The sequence below is a fragment of the Geotrypetes seraphini genome, chromosome 1 (genome assembly GCF_902459505.1).
Source record: "Geotrypetes seraphini chromosome 1, aGeoSer1.1, whole genome shotgun sequence".
Lineage (NCBI taxonomy): Eukaryota > Metazoa > Chordata > Amphibia > Gymnophiona > Dermophiidae > Geotrypetes > Geotrypetes seraphini.
In genome coordinates this window covers 507,872,370-507,891,677 of record NC_047084.1, presented here as the reverse complement: position 1 = coordinate 507,891,677, position 19,308 = coordinate 507,872,370, and the positions used below count along the sequence as shown (strand labels likewise).

The following is a 19,308-nucleotide window of genomic DNA, read 5'->3' as shown; positions in this document are numbered from 1 at the left end:
CCAGATGTACAGTACTTGGAATTGACTGCTGTCAAAACTAGAAAATCACCTCCCTTTGCCCTGATGGATACAAAAGGAAGGGAGAGAGGCACACAGAAGGGGTGGGAATGAGAGCATTCCCTGCCAATGTGCTTAACCACATGATACCTTTAGTTAAGCATGAGATAGGATGCACACCTCCTTCAGTCAGAGCTCAAGGAGGAGCTTCACCAGGAGCCAGGCAGTAATAAGTGACAACTTTCAGTCTGCTAGTCATGGGAGAGCTCTGCCTGCAGTTCTTTGCCTTGCTCGGGGCTATGGTTTGCTTGTCCTTCCTGGTGAGATGCCTTAAGTTTCTGAAGTATGTGTTTCCACCTTCTCTGCATCAGTCCTTCTTTCGGTCAATGGGAGAATGGGCAGGTAAATGCACACTTTTATCCGTTTCTCCTGCAAAGAATGGTGCTGTTAGCAAGGTTTTTTGTTTGTTTGTTTTTTTGTTCACATGTTTCTATTTCAGGGATTGGAAAAAAAATAATTGGAAAATTTATTTCTGCAATCTATACTCAGGTTTCATGTCCACGAGGGAGCCGAGATCACTTATCTTTTATTCGTAGTCTTTTAATATGTGTCTTTACTAATTCCAGATCAGCCTAAATCTTTTTTCTCTAGCCATTAACATTCGGCTCAGGAGCTGGTTTCTTTGTGGTAGCCTCGAGGTATTCATAGCTTTTATGGAGTTGCTGAACTACTGTGATTCTATCAGGATCCATCCTTCATCCATCCGCACTCAATATTTTGCGGGAAGGGGTAAAACGTGGACCTCACAGATCTTAACTACACATCCTTTAAAAATCTGAGGTCCATGCCACTTCTAGTCTCAGCATAGGTTATGGCTCTGACAGACCTCTATGACACTTTAGCTCTGACAGATTCTAATGCTTTTCCCTCCCTATGCTGAGACTAAAAGTGGCACAGACCTCAGTTTTGACACTTTTAGTCTCAGCATCGGGAGGGAAAAGCAATATGATCCATCAGAGCTAAAGTGTCATAGAGGTCTGTCAGAGCCATAACTTATGCTGAAACTAGAAGTGGCACGAACCTCAGATTTTTAAGGACATGCAGTTAAGATCCTTGAGGCCAGTGTTTTGCCTTCTCCAGTCCTAATTGTGTACTGCTTATTAAAAATGTGGCAGGTTAGTTAGGGGACTCTGTTCAGCATCCTAGGTTCTGGTTATTGGTAAGAAAAGGGATACAATTACATGGAATAAAGTCTTAACTTTTCTTTTTCCCTTACTGGTATATACTGTACAGGCTTTGCGATTTTCAGAGAGTTATTTAGGGATATGTACCAGCTTCATTGTAAAGGAATCATTGTTCTTATACTGCAGTATGCTAGTCAATATAGTTTTTCCTGCTGTGATCTTTTTTTCTCGTCTTTAACCCCTTGAAGTCTGTAGCACAATAGTTTTTCAAACCTATCCTCAGCACCCCTGCAGTCAGTTTCGTTTCCAGGATATTGGGCTAGATTCACTAATCTGCCCAATTGTGACCGATCCATGTCTGATCCGGGCCGGTCTGATGGATTCACAAACTTGCAATATTCAAATGGGGGCGATCGGAAGAACGCCCCCATCTGCTGACATGGATCGCTAGTGTGCGATCCCGACGCATGCGCAGACCATCTGTAGATGGTCTGTGCATGCGTCTAAGACCCCTCTGAGCCACGACTTTTTTTTTTTTTTTAAATATACTTTACTTTTTTGTAGCCCAGCGAGCCCATGGTTTTAACCCACTTTAAACCCGCGGGTTAAAACCACGGGCTTGCAGTGTGGGGAAGGGCAGGAGAGATTCGGGGCGGTACACGATAGGTTTGCTTAGTGAATCTAGCCCATTATCTGCAGTGAAGTTCACACAAAACTTTCATTTGTACAGCATAACCTGAAAACTCAGTATTTGCTTTGGGAAAAGTCAGATTTTGTACACTGAAAGCTTATGGCTTTCACATCTACTTATGTGCTCTGAAGTGTTCTTTGACATCTTTTACTGTTAAATCTTCAAAAAAACACAAAACAACTCAAGCAATGCTGCTGATTGAATTCCACAGTCTGTGCCATTCTGCATCAGCGGAAGAGTAGAGTCCTAACTAGGATTCTGCTACTTTCTGAACATTTTTGGTAAAGTAGAGCTGTTGTAAAGCTCAGCTTCCACTTGCATTCAGAATTGCCACACAGTACAAATTGCTTCCAAACATTCTGCAAATAGGAGAGACACTGACTGCTATGTTTAGCCTTTTCACCTAATGCCTTTCGCTGGGGGAACCGAACCCCGAGTGCAATTTCAGCCCCACATTTCTAGGACGATGGGCAGGCATTCTGTCATTTGTTACAGGATCCATCGATGAAACGGTTCATCAACATTCCCACAGCGCTGTGCAGGATACACCTTGTACCCGTGTTATCAGAATTCCTTCCACTGCACTTGCTCTGAACGAGGACAAAACATTTCTGAAGTAGGGGGCTGAAGTATTTAGAAAGAACGAGTAGTACCGTGCAAAGCCAAACCAAATAGTAGGCTGATGGGAATCTGCATGCAGACTTGAAAAACAGAATAAAACCAGCGACACACTCTTTTTAGTCTAGGGAAATGGACAGATGGTCTGAAGAGAGTGTTTGGCGTTTCTTAAACCATAAAGTGATGATGGGATTTGCATTTGGCAAGAACTTTGTGGAAGAGACTCTGGTCTAGGCAAACCATATTTATTTTGGCGGTCCTTTTTGTGTTTTTTTGGACATGTATAAACTGGCATATTTAGACGTGCACATTTCATACACATATAAAAAATGATTTTAGAAAGCCGAGATACACACCTCCAAAATGTGACTACTGTTTATGGCAAGGGGCAAGGTCTGAGGTATTTTGAGCAGGACTAAGGCAGGGCAAAAATATATTTCAAAAGGGAATGCTCATTTAAGTCATCCCATCAATGTGGAGATTTACAAGGATGCCTGTTATTAAAAATTGTTTGTTTTCTGTAGCAGTCCATTGTGACATGGAGGTTTTTTAAACAACTGACATATATGTGTATACAGTACTCCCCTGAAATTCATGGGGGTTCCGTTCTAGGAACCCCTGCAAATTTTGAAAAACCATGAATACAATTAAAAGGCAGGAGAGAGCAGCTGGGGCACCAGTGGATGCAGCATGCTCTGATCGACTCTTCCTGTTACTAAAGTCAGGCTACATCAATCAGGAGCTGCTTTGCCACGCAGCTCCTGACTGGTGTAGCCTGAATTTAGTACAGGAAAAGGCAGTCAGAGAATACTGCGAAATAGTGAGTCCACGATTCACAAACCGTGAATTCACGGGGGAACACTGTACTCCAAACATACAGGAGAGGGTGCTGAAGAACAGTTCTCAGCCCAACCAACCAACTTCCTAAATTCTAAGCTTTATTTTGCCACTGTAGCTGAAAAGAGTGTTATCTTAACTGCCAATTTGCAGAAATGAAATTCTCTGTTTTGACATTGTTTCAGATCATTGATTGAACCATATCCATGTCATTCTCTTCTTAGTTGGGCTGAGAACTTTTCAGCAACATAACTACTTTTAAGAAAGGTTTGGACAAATTCCTGGAGGAAAAGTCCATAGTCTGTTATTAAGACATGAGGGAAGCCTCTGCTTGCCCTCGATCGGTAGCATGGAATATTGCTACTCCTTGGGCTTTGGCCAGGTACTAGTGACTTGGATTGGCCACCATGAGAACGGGCTACTGGGCTTGATGGACCATTGGTCTGATCCAGCAAGGCTATTCTTATGTTCTTATGTACAAGGGGCCTTTCAGTCTAATGAACAAAGATGGGGCAATCTCCATCAAGGGCTATACATTTAGTCCAGTAATTTTTCACTTTTTTTATTCTATCTGAAAAATACACTTTTCATTTCAATGAAATGAAACAAATAGTATCAAGAAAAGTGTGGAATAACTTGTAAGTTTCACGGTTCCATATTTTCTTCTTGGGCTGAGAACTTTTCAGCGTCTCCTCGTACTACTATTTTATCTTTTATATGCTGTACAGATGGTCCCTGTTCAGAAGAGCTTACAATCTAATATGGACAGACAGGATATATAGGGGTTGGGGGAGTTTCTTATAGAGAGAATGAAAAGATGGGCATAGGTGTCATATGGTGAATAGAAGTTACACAATCTTGCATAAGATCTATTATTGCATCTGATAAGATTTATATTACTAGCAGAGGTAAGCCGTTTTGCATGAGAAATATATTGCATTCAATAAGATTTCAAGGCAAATGGGACTTCTGGTTGTCGCTCATGTGGAATGGATGCATTAGCTGAGAGCTCCGTCTCCATGACCTAGATAATTTCTTGTTTATGCTCATCTAAATTCTTTTGGGAGCAATATTCTACTCCCTTCTAGCATGTCTACACTGCTGCAATACTACGGCATCAAAGAAAAACAAAACTGATCCTCAGCCTGCGCCTAAGAGACTTAAATCAGCTCCTTCATTGCCTGAAAAGGCAGGAAACAAAGAAATAATGATGGTGGATGAAGACCTGATCCTGTCTGAACTGAAAGGAATCAAAACTCTTATGAAGAACCATATGGATATATCCAAGGACATGAGTCAAGAGTTAGAAATGATTCATTCCCAGATTGAGTCCTCTCAACAACTGTTCGAGCAACTTGCCCAGTGGGTCTCTAAAGCCGAATCGGCACTTCCTGCTATCAAAGCTAACTCAGCCATTATTTCCAAACTGTAAGCCGAGTTCGAGGACATGATGAACAGCAGTAGAAGGAATAATGTGTGTATTCTTGGCATGCCTGAGGGTGCCGAGGGAGCCAATATGGGAGCCCTTTTAATATCTTGGCTACCCAAATTCTTGAATATCGAGTTCTCTCCTGCTCTGGAACTCGAGCGTGCTCATCACACCCCCTCCAAGATGATCAAGGGTTCCACACACCCGAGACCCATCAGGTGCTCCAGATTCTCACCACTGCCAAAGGGAAGAACTCCATGTTATACCAGGGTCACAAGATCTTAATAGTGCCTGATCTAGCTGTACCTACAGCTGCGAAGAGGAAGGCTTTCTTTTCTATGCAGCAGGACTTAAAAGCCCTAGGCGCCCAATATGGTTTATTCTACCCAGCAAGATTTCAGTTCACTTACCATAATTGCATTGATTACTACTCAGACCCGGAAACCCTGCACTTGTGGATACAACAAATGAAGAAGGGGTGAAGTGCCTGCCCAGCGCTGGATGAATCATCCCCCCCTTTAGTCTGAGCTACCAAGTTGCTGCTTGCTTACTGATTCTAAACTTCCCTTCGGCTATTGCTGAAATGTCCATTGACAGCCTATTTTTTAAAAAAAATTCTTTGATTTTTCAGACTACAAATGCGCAATAAATGATTCACATATTTGCACCTTACATAATAAGCGCAACAAAACTTACAAATATTACTGCACAATGAAATTTCCCCACCTCCCAACTAATAAACAAATATAATAAAACCTTCATGAAACTATTCATAAAATCCTTGAATCAATTCCAGTTCCCTTCCCTTAACCCCCCTCTCACCCCCCCCGGATGTTACGGTCAGACTCCTTAGTGTGCAGGCTGGTGGTGAAGACATTCCCATGCTTATAGACTTCAATATCCAAAAATGAAATCTGTTCATAATCGATTTTACTAGTAAATTGGATATTGATATCAAAATGGTTAAGTTCATTCAAAAATAACATTCAAAAGCAGCTATAGAGGCATCAGGGGGCCTGGGGGGATTCGCTGACGCCTCTATAGCTACTTTTGCACGTCTAGTTTTGAGAGACTTTGCTCATCTTGAACAGCAGCACAGAAAATATTGTTTGAATTTATCTGGTAATCAGTGGAAAATTATTCAGAGTTTTCAAACAGTTCCATCAATAATTATCAACAGGGCAGACAAGGGAGGTGGGATAGTTATCCAGAATGTCAAAGATTATTTTTTAGAAGCATATAGACAGCTTTCGGATACCAGTTACTATATTGAACTCGATGGTGATCCTACAATTGGTATTAAAAATCAAGTGGATGCTATTTTAAAATCTGCCAAGATGGACTGCCTTACAACATCTAAGGAATGTCGATTTTTGACTCAGGATTTTCCAAAGGTGCCATATATTTATTTTATCCCTAAAATACATAAATCCTTAGTTTCACCTCCAGGACGTCCTATAGTGGTGGGCATAGGGTTGGTGTTGGACCCTGTCCCAATACATCGATGGGTATCTTAAAAGATTCGTCCCCCAAGCTAGATCTTATATCAAGGACTCTACTCGTTTTTTGAATATACTTGAAAATCTTTCTGACCAATAAACAGCTACACACTCTATTATGGTTACAGCAGATGTGGTGTCCCTTTACACTAACGTGCCCCAAGCGGCAGCCATCTCCTTGGTCTGCGAACAGTCTAAATCTTTACAGATAACAGTTGCTAAACAAGTTATGTTATCGCAGTTAACAGAAATAGTAATATTCAATAATTATTTTGGTTTTGATAATAGACTGTTTATGAAAGACAAAGGGGGTGGCTATGGGCGCTACGGTGGCCCCCACACTGGCTTGCCTTTACATGTCCAATTTTGAAGAACAGTTTGTTTATAAGTCTGTTTATTTCAAATATGTCAGCTGTTGGAAGCGTTATATTGATGACGTCTTTTTTGTGTGGGCTGGTGGTGAAGACAAGTTGAAGTTATTTTTGAATGAACTAAACCATTTTGACATCAATATCCAATTTACTAGTAAAATCGATTATGAACAGATTTCATTTTTGGATATTGAAGTCTATAAGCATGGGAATGTCTTCACCACCAGCCTGCACACTAAGGAGTCTGACCTTAACACACTACTTCAGTATCAAAGTTTCCACCCTCAGATCCTCCAAAATAGCATACCTACAGGACAGTTTCTTCGGTTAAGAAGGATCTGTTCCGAGGAGGAAGACTTTGACACACAAGCCAGGGGAATGTATCAGAAATTTAGGAGTAGGGGGTATCCAAGAAAGATCATTAAAAGCGCTTGTAAAAGAGCTAAGAACTGCCAAAGACAATGGCTATTGCAACCTTCACCTCATTCCAAACAGAATGAATTGGCCTGTGTTTTACCCTACACAAATCAGAGTAACGCTATAAAAAAAATCATTCAGAAACATTGGTCAGTTTTACAATTTCATCCAGTTCTTTTAAATTATCCTAAATTTGCCTTTTCAAGATCCCCCAATTTGGATGAGAAACTTAAATATAAGAGGCAAAATAGTATTTCTTTAAATCTTGCGCCTCATCAACCATGTGGTAAGTGTCAGCAATGTCAATACGTGTTAGCACATTCAGTAATAGACATTCCTTTTACAAGAGATAAGTCTTTCAAGCTGTCCACAGGTACTGATTGTGATTCGTGTGGTGTAGTATATTGCATAATATGTCCGTGCATTAAATATTACATAGGACATACTATTAGAAAAATAAAAGTTCGAGTTACAGAACATTTGAGCAATATTAGGAAGAGTAGACTATCGGCTCCTTTAGTCAGTCATTGGCAGCAATCGGCTCACTCCATTGACTCACTTAAATACACTGTGCTTTACCACGCTAAGGATTTCTCAGGGGATATCTCCAAGTTTTTATTAATTAAAGAACATAAATTTATTTTTAATTGGCAGACATTATTTCCATCTGGTCTCAACATGGAGATAGATTGGTTTCAATTATAAATTAGCAGCTAGGATTAATATTTCCTTAGGCAGTTCTTTCTTCTCCTTCCTGATGTCATGTGTTGGGGTGGAGCTTCTGTAGCACCATAAATAGAAGAGCAGTGACCGATGCTTCTGTTTCAGTCTTGATCTTTATGCTGTCCGAGATGATTGTAGCCATTACAGGGTAGGTGAATCAGTATTAAAAAGTAGTAGGAAGGGTATATATAGAAGCACCAAGAGATCAAAGTAGTGTAATGTGATAACTATATAGCATTTTCTTAGTGTTTTCAGATATATGTATATATTATTTTAATTCACAGTGTCCCCTCCTGAGGAAGAGTTACCGAAACTCGAGTCGGGGGGTCAATAGTATGGATTCAGCTAATGGTCTTTATTAGCACTTAGCACTGGCACTTTATTGAATCTATGGTTGTTTGCCAGAACTTCTATCAACCACTTGATACAACAGATAAGTGACTACAATATTTTTTTCTTTATAACATCTCTTTTTAAAGAAACAACAGTGAGTGGTTTGGGACAGTAAAGAGCAATGATGGTCCCACAACAACCATAGTTTGTAGTTATCATAGACGTATTTGGTTATGGGTCTGAGCACTTTAATTTGATATAAGCTTGAAATTTATTAGAGCTGTGAGTATTGAAGTTCACTACTACTAATCCTCACAGATTACTATATTAATCTCCCTAGTAGGATATTACGAATCGTTATACCCAAACCAGATAGGGTCACCTCTAAAGTGGCTAATTATAGGCCCATATCCCTTTTAAATATTGATTGCAAAATTCTAACAAAAATCTTAGCCACTAGACTGGATAAAGTAATGGGTGATATTATTCACCCTGATCAAGTAGGCTGTATGAGAAATAGATTCATTGGAAACAATGCTCGTATGTTCCACTCCATAATTGATCTGACCTACTCTCTACTCCGACCTGCTATCACCATATCCCTTGACGTTGAAAAAACGTTTGATATGGTGGAATGGCCTCATCTGATTAGTGCTCTACAATGGTTTGGTTGTGGACAGGGTTTCATTAATTGGGTAAAACTTTTATATACCACACCCTTGTCTAGATTACGGACTAATAACTTACTCTCTCCTGCCTTTTCTCTTCATAAAGGCACCTACCAGGTGTTATCCCCTCTCCTTTTTAATATCGCTCTGGAGCCACTCCTTATAGCAATTAGACATGATCCTCTCATTTGGGGCATTCCGTCTACATCACATCAACTTAAAGTCCTTGCATATGCAGATGACCTCTTAATATTTCTTACTGATCCCAAATCTTCCATCCCGGCATTATTACATCTAGTCTCTTGATTCTCTGACTGTGTTATCGTATCAACTGGTCCAAGTCTGAATTATTACCTCTGAATGATTTGACCACCATAGCTGATTGTGGCATGACCCAATTCCAATGGGCCTCCTTTCATCTCAAATATCTGGGAGTCTTATTTCATAGGGATAGAAACCATATGATGGATCTGAACTTATCCACCATTACCTCTACAGTTGACGCACTGGTGAAACGGTGGTCTCCGCTCACCCTTTCTTGGTGGGGGTCACCTAGAGACGATCAAAATGATGATTACACCTATCATTAACTACTACACATCTATGTTGCAGAGATTGGTTCCCTGAATTTTTTTACAAAATCGATTGAGAAAACCCTAATAACATACCTCTGGAATAACAACTCCCCCCCCCCCCCCCCGGATCTCATTAACCATCCTGGAGGCATCTAAGGATGATGGAGGTATGGGGTTTCCAGATTTTTTTCTATATCATGTTGCTGCTCTGCTCCGATATAGCGTTTTCTGGTTCAGGACCTGGCTCCCATTGAAAAACGCTCTGCTTGGCTCTCTGTAGAAGCAGACCTTGTGAACCCCATCCCTATACAATATCTTCCATACACCTCTATTCATACCGTGCCAGACAAATCCATCTTGATACAATCTCCAAACATAACCGATGGACGATCACTCAACCTCCTATATGGAATAATGCTCAAATTCAAATAGGTGGATGCCCTATTCACTGGAAGGAATGAATAACCAGAAATATTTGGTCTCTAGATCATATTATGAGAGATGGTGTATTGCTTTCTTTTTCACAACTTATGGAAAACTTATGGAAACTCCTACAGAGTTCTTCCACTGGATGCTACTCTCTCATTGTCTTATGAAATGCTTACCCTCACTTTCCAGGTACTCGTCTTCATCTAATTTTATCTGATTATCCCAACTGGGTTTTACACTAGGCCACATCACCTCTTTGTGTTACAAAAAACTACGCTCTAATGCCTATCGCAGGACCAAAAGATCTACAGACTCTTGGTTTTCTGAACTCTCCTGATCTGGCTCTAACATGGAATGGGCCCAATACTTCAGATGAATCCTCCACCCTACCTCATCCACCAGCCTCTCTCAGTCTCTCTTTTTCCTCCATTACAAAGCTCTTTGGACACTTAGGGCTCCTTTTACTAAGGTGCGCAAGCGTTTTTAGCGCACATAGGATATTACCGTGTGCTAGCGGCTAGAATTAATGCCAGCTCAATGCTGGTGTTAAGGTCTAGCACAGGGCTATTGTGCGCGTTAAAGCCCTAATGCAGCTTTGTAAAAGGAGCCCTTAGTAAAATGTTCTGAGCCGGGCTTCAAGATAACAATTCCTGCTGGCATTGTGCTGCTGATCTTGGATATTTGTTACACATGATATATTCCTGTCCTATTATTCAATATTTTTGGTCTCTGATTTGGAGGTCCATTCTCAAGATCCTACCTATTCATACCCAGCTTCAACTGGACATCATTATTTTTAGATCTCTAGCTCTTACTGATGAACTAGATAAATGGCAACAGTCTCTCTTTAATATTCTCATTGCTGAGTGAAAAGCTTTTTGAGCCTATGTCCTGCGCACAGCTTTTATAGATCAGTTTATTTTCGACTGCCATTTTTATCCACATATCTTTATCATAGGACTTCATAGGGACCCCTGAAGAAGACATTCTGTCGAAACACGGACCGTGTTGGGTTCAGGGTTCAAAGCTTTTCAGCAGACTGCGTCCTAGAGGTTTTTATGTGGCTTTGCCAAGTTTTAATATTATTTTAATATTAATAAAGTCCATCTCAGGAACATCATTTCTCCACATTGTTTGACTTTATCGAAAAACAACAATCGACTCCAATCGACAAGGCTTGACACATGGCGAGCCAGTGTCTGCTGTTGTTCCTGATAAGCCATATTGGAGTGATTTTCATCTAAGAGTGATAACACTTACAGTTTCTACTTAGAGCTGCTTTTGTTCTTTTCCGATGTTTTGATTCTTTGATTTGATTACTGCTTTACCTCTATATGTATCTTGTTTTCTCTTACTTTGACTCTGACGAACTGCTAATAACTAATTATTCTCCAGTCCTGCTCTTATTGCCTGCCCCGGCTGAGTGCAGCATGGTGCTGTTATCCACAGTGACACTGGTTTCTTTGTTTTTCCTTCTACATCAGCTTCTCCACCCTGCTGCATTAACTTTCCTTTTTTAAATTATTTTTCTTCTACAACTACAAGATCGTCTCCCAATCATTATATTGCTCACCTGTTGATCTTCATACTGCTTAGTCTAGAACTGTTATTTCTGGGTTTCTATATTGGCAATATCAAGCTTTCTCCTGCAATATTTGAAATAACTTTCCCTATTTTGTTCACGCAAGTATTATGCCATGGCCTTGGTGCATTTTATCTTGATCTGCACAACTGCTGTGTGAAATCGCTGACTTCCTTGGCTTATGCTATGAATTGTTTATGTTACCATTTGTGCTACGGTTCACTGAACTTAATTGCTCAATTGCTTTTTTTGATGTGCAGACTACACACATTCATCGATGTCTAGACTTTGAGCTAGGGCTGATTAAACTCTGCCGTGCTCTTATTGAATGGCAGTCAATGAACTAATACATGCTGTTTGTGAGGATAGTTCTACAGTTATGAGCGCCTTCCTTGATTATGCTTCGTCACAATCGATACTAGCATTCAGATTGTCTCGTTCAGACGCTTGGCTTAACTTCTTGAATGCACTGTCTGAATAAAGGAGATTCCTCTTGCTTTCCTCACATTCAAGCAGAGCTGCTTTATGACAACTTTTTATTCTGTTGCCTGCCGATGTCCCTGTTTACTTTGATTACACTGTCCCTGTAGTGTGCGATTCTGCTTTGTATGACATTCAAGTGCATTATCCCGGTCAGATTCTTACTGCTTGTTATTTGATATACTACGATTGTCTAATTGAATTATGAGCCAGTGTTAGCTCCCCATCCCTGCTGACATATAACTGGTGTTGAACGCTTTTGAATGGCTAGAGCATTGCTTGATGCAGCCCTGCTCGCTACAGTTGATCATGGTGGCATACACACGTGGCGCTGCTTCTGCTGCGACTCTAGGTTAGCTCTTCTAGACTTAGCCACGGAGCAACGGTGCCTTCTCTATGACGAACATAGTAAGCTCACCTGCTGGATATTACTTAAATCATCTGCTGCTTAGCCCGCAGCTTAAACTTTAAAGGCTTATCAAGGTGTTAAGTATATATTGGGTGTCGGGTTGCTGTCCTTACTTTCTATTAACATTTACACCGATTATTGAGCACTCGCTGAGTAATGATCTATTTTGACATGGATAATTGCTGACTTGAGAAGCCTGCTTCCCTGACCTTTATCTCTTGCCTTGAGCAGAATCGCTCAGTTTCAATTTGTGTTATGGCTCATTGAACTTAATTGCCTCTTTGATAAGTACACTGCAAATGTCTGAATTGCCTGTTAGTGCTGGACTGACACTCGTTATGCTTAGGCTGGCTTGGGATCTTTATGTTCATATCAGGGTTACTGTACTTATTAATTGAGTTAGTTGCTATACGAGTCTTCCCCTTAACATTGAGTGCCTTAATTGATTTTTGTTTTTACTGGATTATTGCTTGCAATTACCTTGTTTATTTAGGCACTATGCTCGGTTTACTGCTAATGCCGCTTGAAATGGGAGGCTTCGTTCATTTCTCTATAATATCACAATTGTACTACATTGCACCTCCTTGACCCTGCTGCCACTGATATCTCCCGGTCTGTGGCCCGTCCGAGATGAGTACTGTATAGTTCTATTTTGGATGGATTCTGATCATATTCAATAGATTTGACCACTGTGGCTAGCAGGCTTATCATTTATAATTTTGCTATGGATGAGTGTGCGAGGTGTTTGACTATTAGTGCTGCAAACATTTAACTGGCATCCACTCTACTCAGATGAATATTGCTGAATTATATGTAGTGAAAATACAGCAGGTTTGCCCTGGAGAGTTGTAGATCAATAGTTGCTTTTTTCTTCTAAATACTTTTAGGTTATAATTGTCTTTGCTGATCAATTAGTGACTGGATCTCCATCCCCTCGCATTCCTCTGCTTTGTTTCTCTTATTATACTAACCTTGGCTATTAGGAAGTATCTATCCTATGTTATGCATGTCTTACCATTTATTGGTCTATCACAGATACGTATCTCTTCCTTACCTTTCCTGAAATCAGCATTTGGTTTAATGTGCAAGTTTGCAAGCTCTATTATGACAATCCTGTCTCATTATGTACGTTTTGCAGGTTTTGGAGTGTGTTTTCTACTTACTTACACTCAGTACTAATATATATCATGTTTTTGTTGCATATACTGTTTGGTGTTACTGAGATAAAAGTATATGCTAGCACAGCTCTGTTCTTGATATATACATGCTACTTTCTTGTGATAGGGTCCTTACTTTCCTATGTTCCGGCTATGTCACTCTTGCGATGACACTCTACTATTGATGTTCTTAAACTAGTTCCTCTTTTCTGACGCTGTGGGGAGACTGGCTTTTGTTGTCTGGTTTTCCTTTTCTCCTCTCTAACCCACAATGTGTTTTTGGTGGGATGTTAGCCCTGCATGACCGCAGCCCTATTTTACTGTTCCTACATGGAGTTGACACAGGAGGAATGTACCCTTGAGCCATTGAGATTACTGCTATGGATAGCTCTTGTTATCATTGGCACACTTTTCAATGACATTTAACATAATATCACTGAATGTCACAATATCACTGAATGTCACAATGTCACTGAATATCACAATGTTATTAAAAGGAAGTTCATCACAACCAAACATCATACTACTACAGGAAACCCAACTGAATGCTATGAAGGCTAATAAAATACAGCTCCCTTGGACCCATTTGCCTTACTTTTCTCCTGTGTCAGGGAGAAGAAATGGGGTCCTTACCCTAGTAAGAAACAGACCGGACATCACTGTTCTATCATCTTCTAATGATGCTAGTGGAAGATGGGTCCAGGTTAACTTGTGTGTTAATAAATGCCATTTATCTGTTACTAATCTTTATGCTCCAACGTTGGACTGTCCTGAGTTTTTCAAGGAAATAGAAAATCAAGTTGTGAACTCCAACTCTAGTTATCCTATAATTGCTGGTGATTTTAACCTCATTTTGAATCCGTGCCTTGATAGAGTCACTACAGCAATTTATCGACCAATGAAGGCGAGTGCTGCTTTGCTAGACATAATATATATCTCATTGCTTCCAGTTATCTCAGCTAGCAAGCACTATTCCGTAGGTCTGAACCATTAGAACCAGATCCTCAGAGGTGGTATTTCTGAGGATCTGGTTCTAATGGTTCAGACCTACGGAATAGTGCTTGCTAGCTGAGATAACTGGAAGCAAGGAGATATATGTTATCTGATTTACCATAGAGTTATAATATACTTTTGCCAGTTTTGTGTTTGGTAGACATAATGACACAGGTTGAGCTAATTGATGCTTGGAGAATGATTCACCCGAATGATAAGGTATACTCATTTTATTCCCCTCCACATGGATCCTACTTGAGGATTGACATGTTTCTCATAAGTAGCCCACTACTTCAGTCCCTCAGCACTCCTCTACCAAAGAGATATCTATATTGGACCATGCCGCTATCATGCTTACCCTGGATAACTTAGTACCACTTATACCATCCAAATCATAGAGATTTAACTCTTCACTGCTTTCAGAAGGATGGATTTAAGGAGCAGGTGGAAAAAGCTATTACCAAATTTTTTCTTTTTAATATTCCTGAAGATACCAGTTGGGATGTCAAATGGAACTCCTTCAAAGCATACATCAGAGGAGTGATCATGTCGTTCAGCTCAATGGTTAAAAAGAAAACCAATGCTGAACTCTGAAAGCTTGAATCTGATTAAAACAAAAGAATTGGCGCATCAATCTGATATTAACAACCTTCTTTTTATGGGGGAATTGCAGAAATACAGATTTCAATACAACTCTTTGCTGAGGAAAACCACTGCTCATTCTGTATTTGTTCAAGCAGCCCACTATTATGCAGACAATAACAAGTCGGGTTACTTATTAGCATCATACTTAAAGCATAAAAGTGAGCGTGATCCCGATGGACGGCACAGATACATCCATTACAACTGAGATATTGCAGGGATTTAAAAAGTTTTATGAAGTCTTGTACAAAACTGAATCGTATAATAACGATGATCCGCATGCATTTCTTGAACAAGTCTCTTTGCTTCTTTTGCATGAGTCGGATCACTATAAATTGATATGCCCGATGTCAGCTGCGGAAATCATTGACACCATTAACAACATGGCGACAAATAAAGCGCCAGGACCACATGGCATTACTGTTGAATTTTATCAAGCCTTTAAGATGACATTGGCTCCACTTTTGCTACGGTTTTTTGAACATCTAGCATCGTAGGGGAAAACGGGTGGGACTTTTGCAGAGGCAGCTATAATTGTGATTCCTAAACAGGGCAAAGATCTTAAACTGGTTAGTAACTACAGACCACTCTCTATGATAAACGTCAAAGCTAAAATCTATGCTAAATTATTAGCCTCCCGCCTACAGAAACTGCTACCCATGTTGATTGCTGAGGACCAAACGGGTTTTATGTATGGTTGCCACTCCTCCAACAACACGCACACCCTATCTAATATTATATCTGTATGTCAGTTAAAGTCCCATAAGCTTGCCATTTTAGCATCAGATGCTGAGAAGGCCTTTGACCGAGTGGAATGGCCCTTTTTGTTTGCCACTCTTACTAAATTTGGCTTCCCCACGCAATTTATACAAATGATTAAAGTCTTATATTATGCCCCCACTACTAAAATTTGCATCAATGGATGCCTTTCTGCTTCTTTTTGTCCATTGAGAGGAATGTGGCAGGGATGCCCACTTTCCCCTGTTGTTCAACTTAGCCCTAGAGCCACTGTTGACTGCTATCCGTGTAAACGACTCCATCAAGGGATTTGTGCATGAAACCATGGAGGTTAAATTATCAGCACATGCTGATGACATAATACTCAATGTAACTCCTGATTCAATTCCATCTGTCCTCAACGTGATAGACAGCTATGCATTGGTCTCTGGATACAAATTAAACACATCAAAATCTGAGATACTGCCGTTGAATTGTGTTCAAGACAAGCACGAAATGGACTCACATGGTTTTCTTTGGAATCCAACTAAAATTAAATATCTGGGTGTTTATGTGGGCCCCACTTTGGAAGATATGGAGTAGTACAACACAGAATATATTCTAAATACCATCAAAGAATCCATTCAGAAATGGTCACCCTCAAGCTGACCTGGTGGGGCCAACTGGACACCATTAAGATGATGTTACTCCCCAAAATAAATTACATTTTGAGTTTATGTACGAACCATGACATTGAAAGTTGTTTGAATGCATTTTTATGGTAAAATAAACAACCTTGAATTGTGCTACATAAGTTGAAGCAACCCAAAGAGATGAGGGGAGTAAATTTCCCTGACTTTTTGCACTACCACCAAGCTTTCATCATGCGACACAGATCATTGTGGTAGGATACTGATTCCACTCCTAAGTCTCCCGTCTGGTTTCAACTGGAAAAAAGTCTGCATGGTCACAATCGCCTTGCCTACACTCTATCTACTCCTTTACGAGTAAAAGATACACAGCAACTCATTTTTTATTCTACTCATGAAGTACTCAAAGCCTACAACAACTTGATGGAAATTAAATGGTATGAATCTTGTCAAATTTTACTGTGGCATAACGATCATATTAAGATACAGGACAGATCACTTGATTGGAAGCTGTGGCAGAATTGTGGCAACTGGATTTAATAAAGGATTCCCAATGGATGGACTTTGAGGATCTTCACACTCGTTACAAACTGCCTCCTCATCAACAGTATCGTTGGATACAGCTGAGACACTGCTTGAAAGCTCTTTATCCGGAAAAGTGGGAACCACCCCTGATTTGATTTTTCAAACATTGTTAGTTAATAGAAACAAAAAAGGAGTCGCCTCAAGATGGTATGTTCTTTTGTGCAGGTCTTCGACTGCAAGGCATGGAGACTTGGGTTTATCTTTAGAGGATGAGATTTGGTAGGCAGTCTGGAAAAATTTATTTAAATCCTCTCGATCTGCCAGCCCAATCTATGTTTTTCCTGTTGCATAGAACTCACTGGACCCCAATTAAGGTAGCAAAACTCTCAACTGGACTTTCTCCTATGTGCTGGTCTTGTAACTTGCAGGAGGGCACTTGAACGCATATGATCTACAACTGTGCTATTTAGTGGGCTATTGGAATAAAGTATGGGAAACTATTTCTAAAAATTTAAACATATCAGAGCCTTTGAATTTACGCATTATTATACTAGGTCATCGTGGCATCCTGCATATGCTACTTGATCATAATGCTTGACTGCCCACAGGAGGGGCCTAAGGCTACTGGGCCAATTCCAGTCGTGGGATGGCTGGCCTGCCGGATGGACGGGCTTGGAACCTGTCCATCCGGACATCGTTTACAAGTACAGGGAGGGGGATTTGGGGAAAGGGGGTTGAGGGGTCAGCGGGGGTCTCGTGGGTCGGTGGGGGGCCAATCAGGGGTTTGGGGACGATTGTGGGAGGGGGGTACGTCACGGGCAGGAGGGCCTGGGATCCCTCCTGCCCGCATCTTAGTGGAGGTGGGGGGTAAGGGGTTCGCCTGGGCAGGAGGGGTTGGGCTCCCTCTTGCCCGATCATAATCGGTGGGTGGGGGTACCGCTGGGCAGGAGGGCTTGGGCTCCCTCCTGCCCAATCGTAGTCGAGGGGAAGGGCTGATCACTGCAGGAGAGATGGCTCATCTCTCCTGCCCCGATGGTGATCATCCACCCCCCTCCAAACCGTGGCACTTCGGGGTGAGGATCGCTGGCAGGGGAGATGAGCCATCTCTCCTGCAGTGATATTTGCAGTAGGCAGTAGGTAGGTTGCTGGGGCCACTGAGCTGCAGCGATCAGCTCAGCGGCCCCTTTTTCGGCACTTATACCTGTTTTGACTTGGTCTAAGTCAAAACATATAAGTGCCGACTAGACAATCTGTCTAAACTTTCGGTTATACCTGCTGTACGCCTAGGTGTAGGTCTGCCCTCCTCCCGCCCTTTCCCCTCCTCTACAAACACCTCTTTTCACTCTATGCATTTAGAGGCAGGGGAAAGGCCTAAGCTGGTTTTAGATACTTCTAAAACCAGCTTTGATTATGGGGACTTGGACGATCAGGCTTTTTGATCGTCCAAGTACCCATTTAGGCCACTTTTTAGACTTTTTTTTTTTATTATGAGCCCCTCAATGTTCTATTTAATCTCAAAGGTTTCTATCACCTTTTTTTATAGCATAATATTCTATGTATGTATATCCAACCTAATATCAATTGTTTTTCACCATGCATGTATATGGACACATATTCACTTAGTATGCACTCTTTTCATTTTTACTTTATTTACCTGGTTTGATGTCCTCTATTACCATAGATATTTTCCATGCATTGTATAATATTAATTTTGACCGTATTACCTATAACTCACTCCAGACATCAGATCACATTTTTTGTCTGGTACTTTATGTTACTACATATATACCTCCTCAGATTTACTGATAAATTGGATGAAATCTGTACAGTATTTGTTTGGTCATCACCTACGTTCCACATTACTTCATATATTTAATTGTATTGCTGTGCACCATGGTATATCTCTCTTAGATGTGAATGACCTATTAATCCAATATTGCATAAACCCAACTGTATTACTAAGCACCAGGGTACATCACAATATGCTTATTTATTTAATCTCCTTTATGCGTATGGCTATTATACCATTCCGGATTTGCATATACCCAACTGTTTTATGGAGCACCTGGATACATCACAGTAAGCTTACTTATTTTGACCCTTACTTGATGGAGGACAACATACACTTCCTATATTACCAGCACCCAACTGTATTATGGAGCACCTGGATACATCACAATATGCCTAATTACCTTATCCCATTATTGGTTATGGATGATTTTCCTCATCGACGCTCCTGTAACCCAACTGTATTGTTTAGCACCTGGGTACATCCCATTCCAGAACGACTATGACACTTTCCTGCTTCTCACTGAATGTTAAAGGCTTTAATAATCTAATCAAAAGAACTAAAATATTAAATTACACTAACAAGTATTATCT

General features: G+C 40.6%; 1 protein-coding gene across 3 annotated transcripts in view; it reads left to right on the top strand.

Moving 5' to 3' along the window:
* Positions 1–254: 254 nt before the first annotated feature.
* Positions 255–19,308, top strand: part of HSD17B3 (hydroxysteroid 17-beta dehydrogenase 3) — a 124,638-nt gene continuing 105,584 nt past the window's right edge. For 2 of the 3 annotated variants that reach the window (XM_033928267.1, XM_033928276.1), the window contains exon 1: positions 278–399. In XM_033928267.1, the coding sequence (XP_033784158.1) occupies positions 297–399 (103 nt within the window). In that variant the 5' untranslated portion in view covers positions 278–296. Of the gene's footprint in view, positions 400–19,308 lie in introns of all 3 variants that reach the window. The other variant, XM_033928258.1, reaches the window with a different exon arrangement.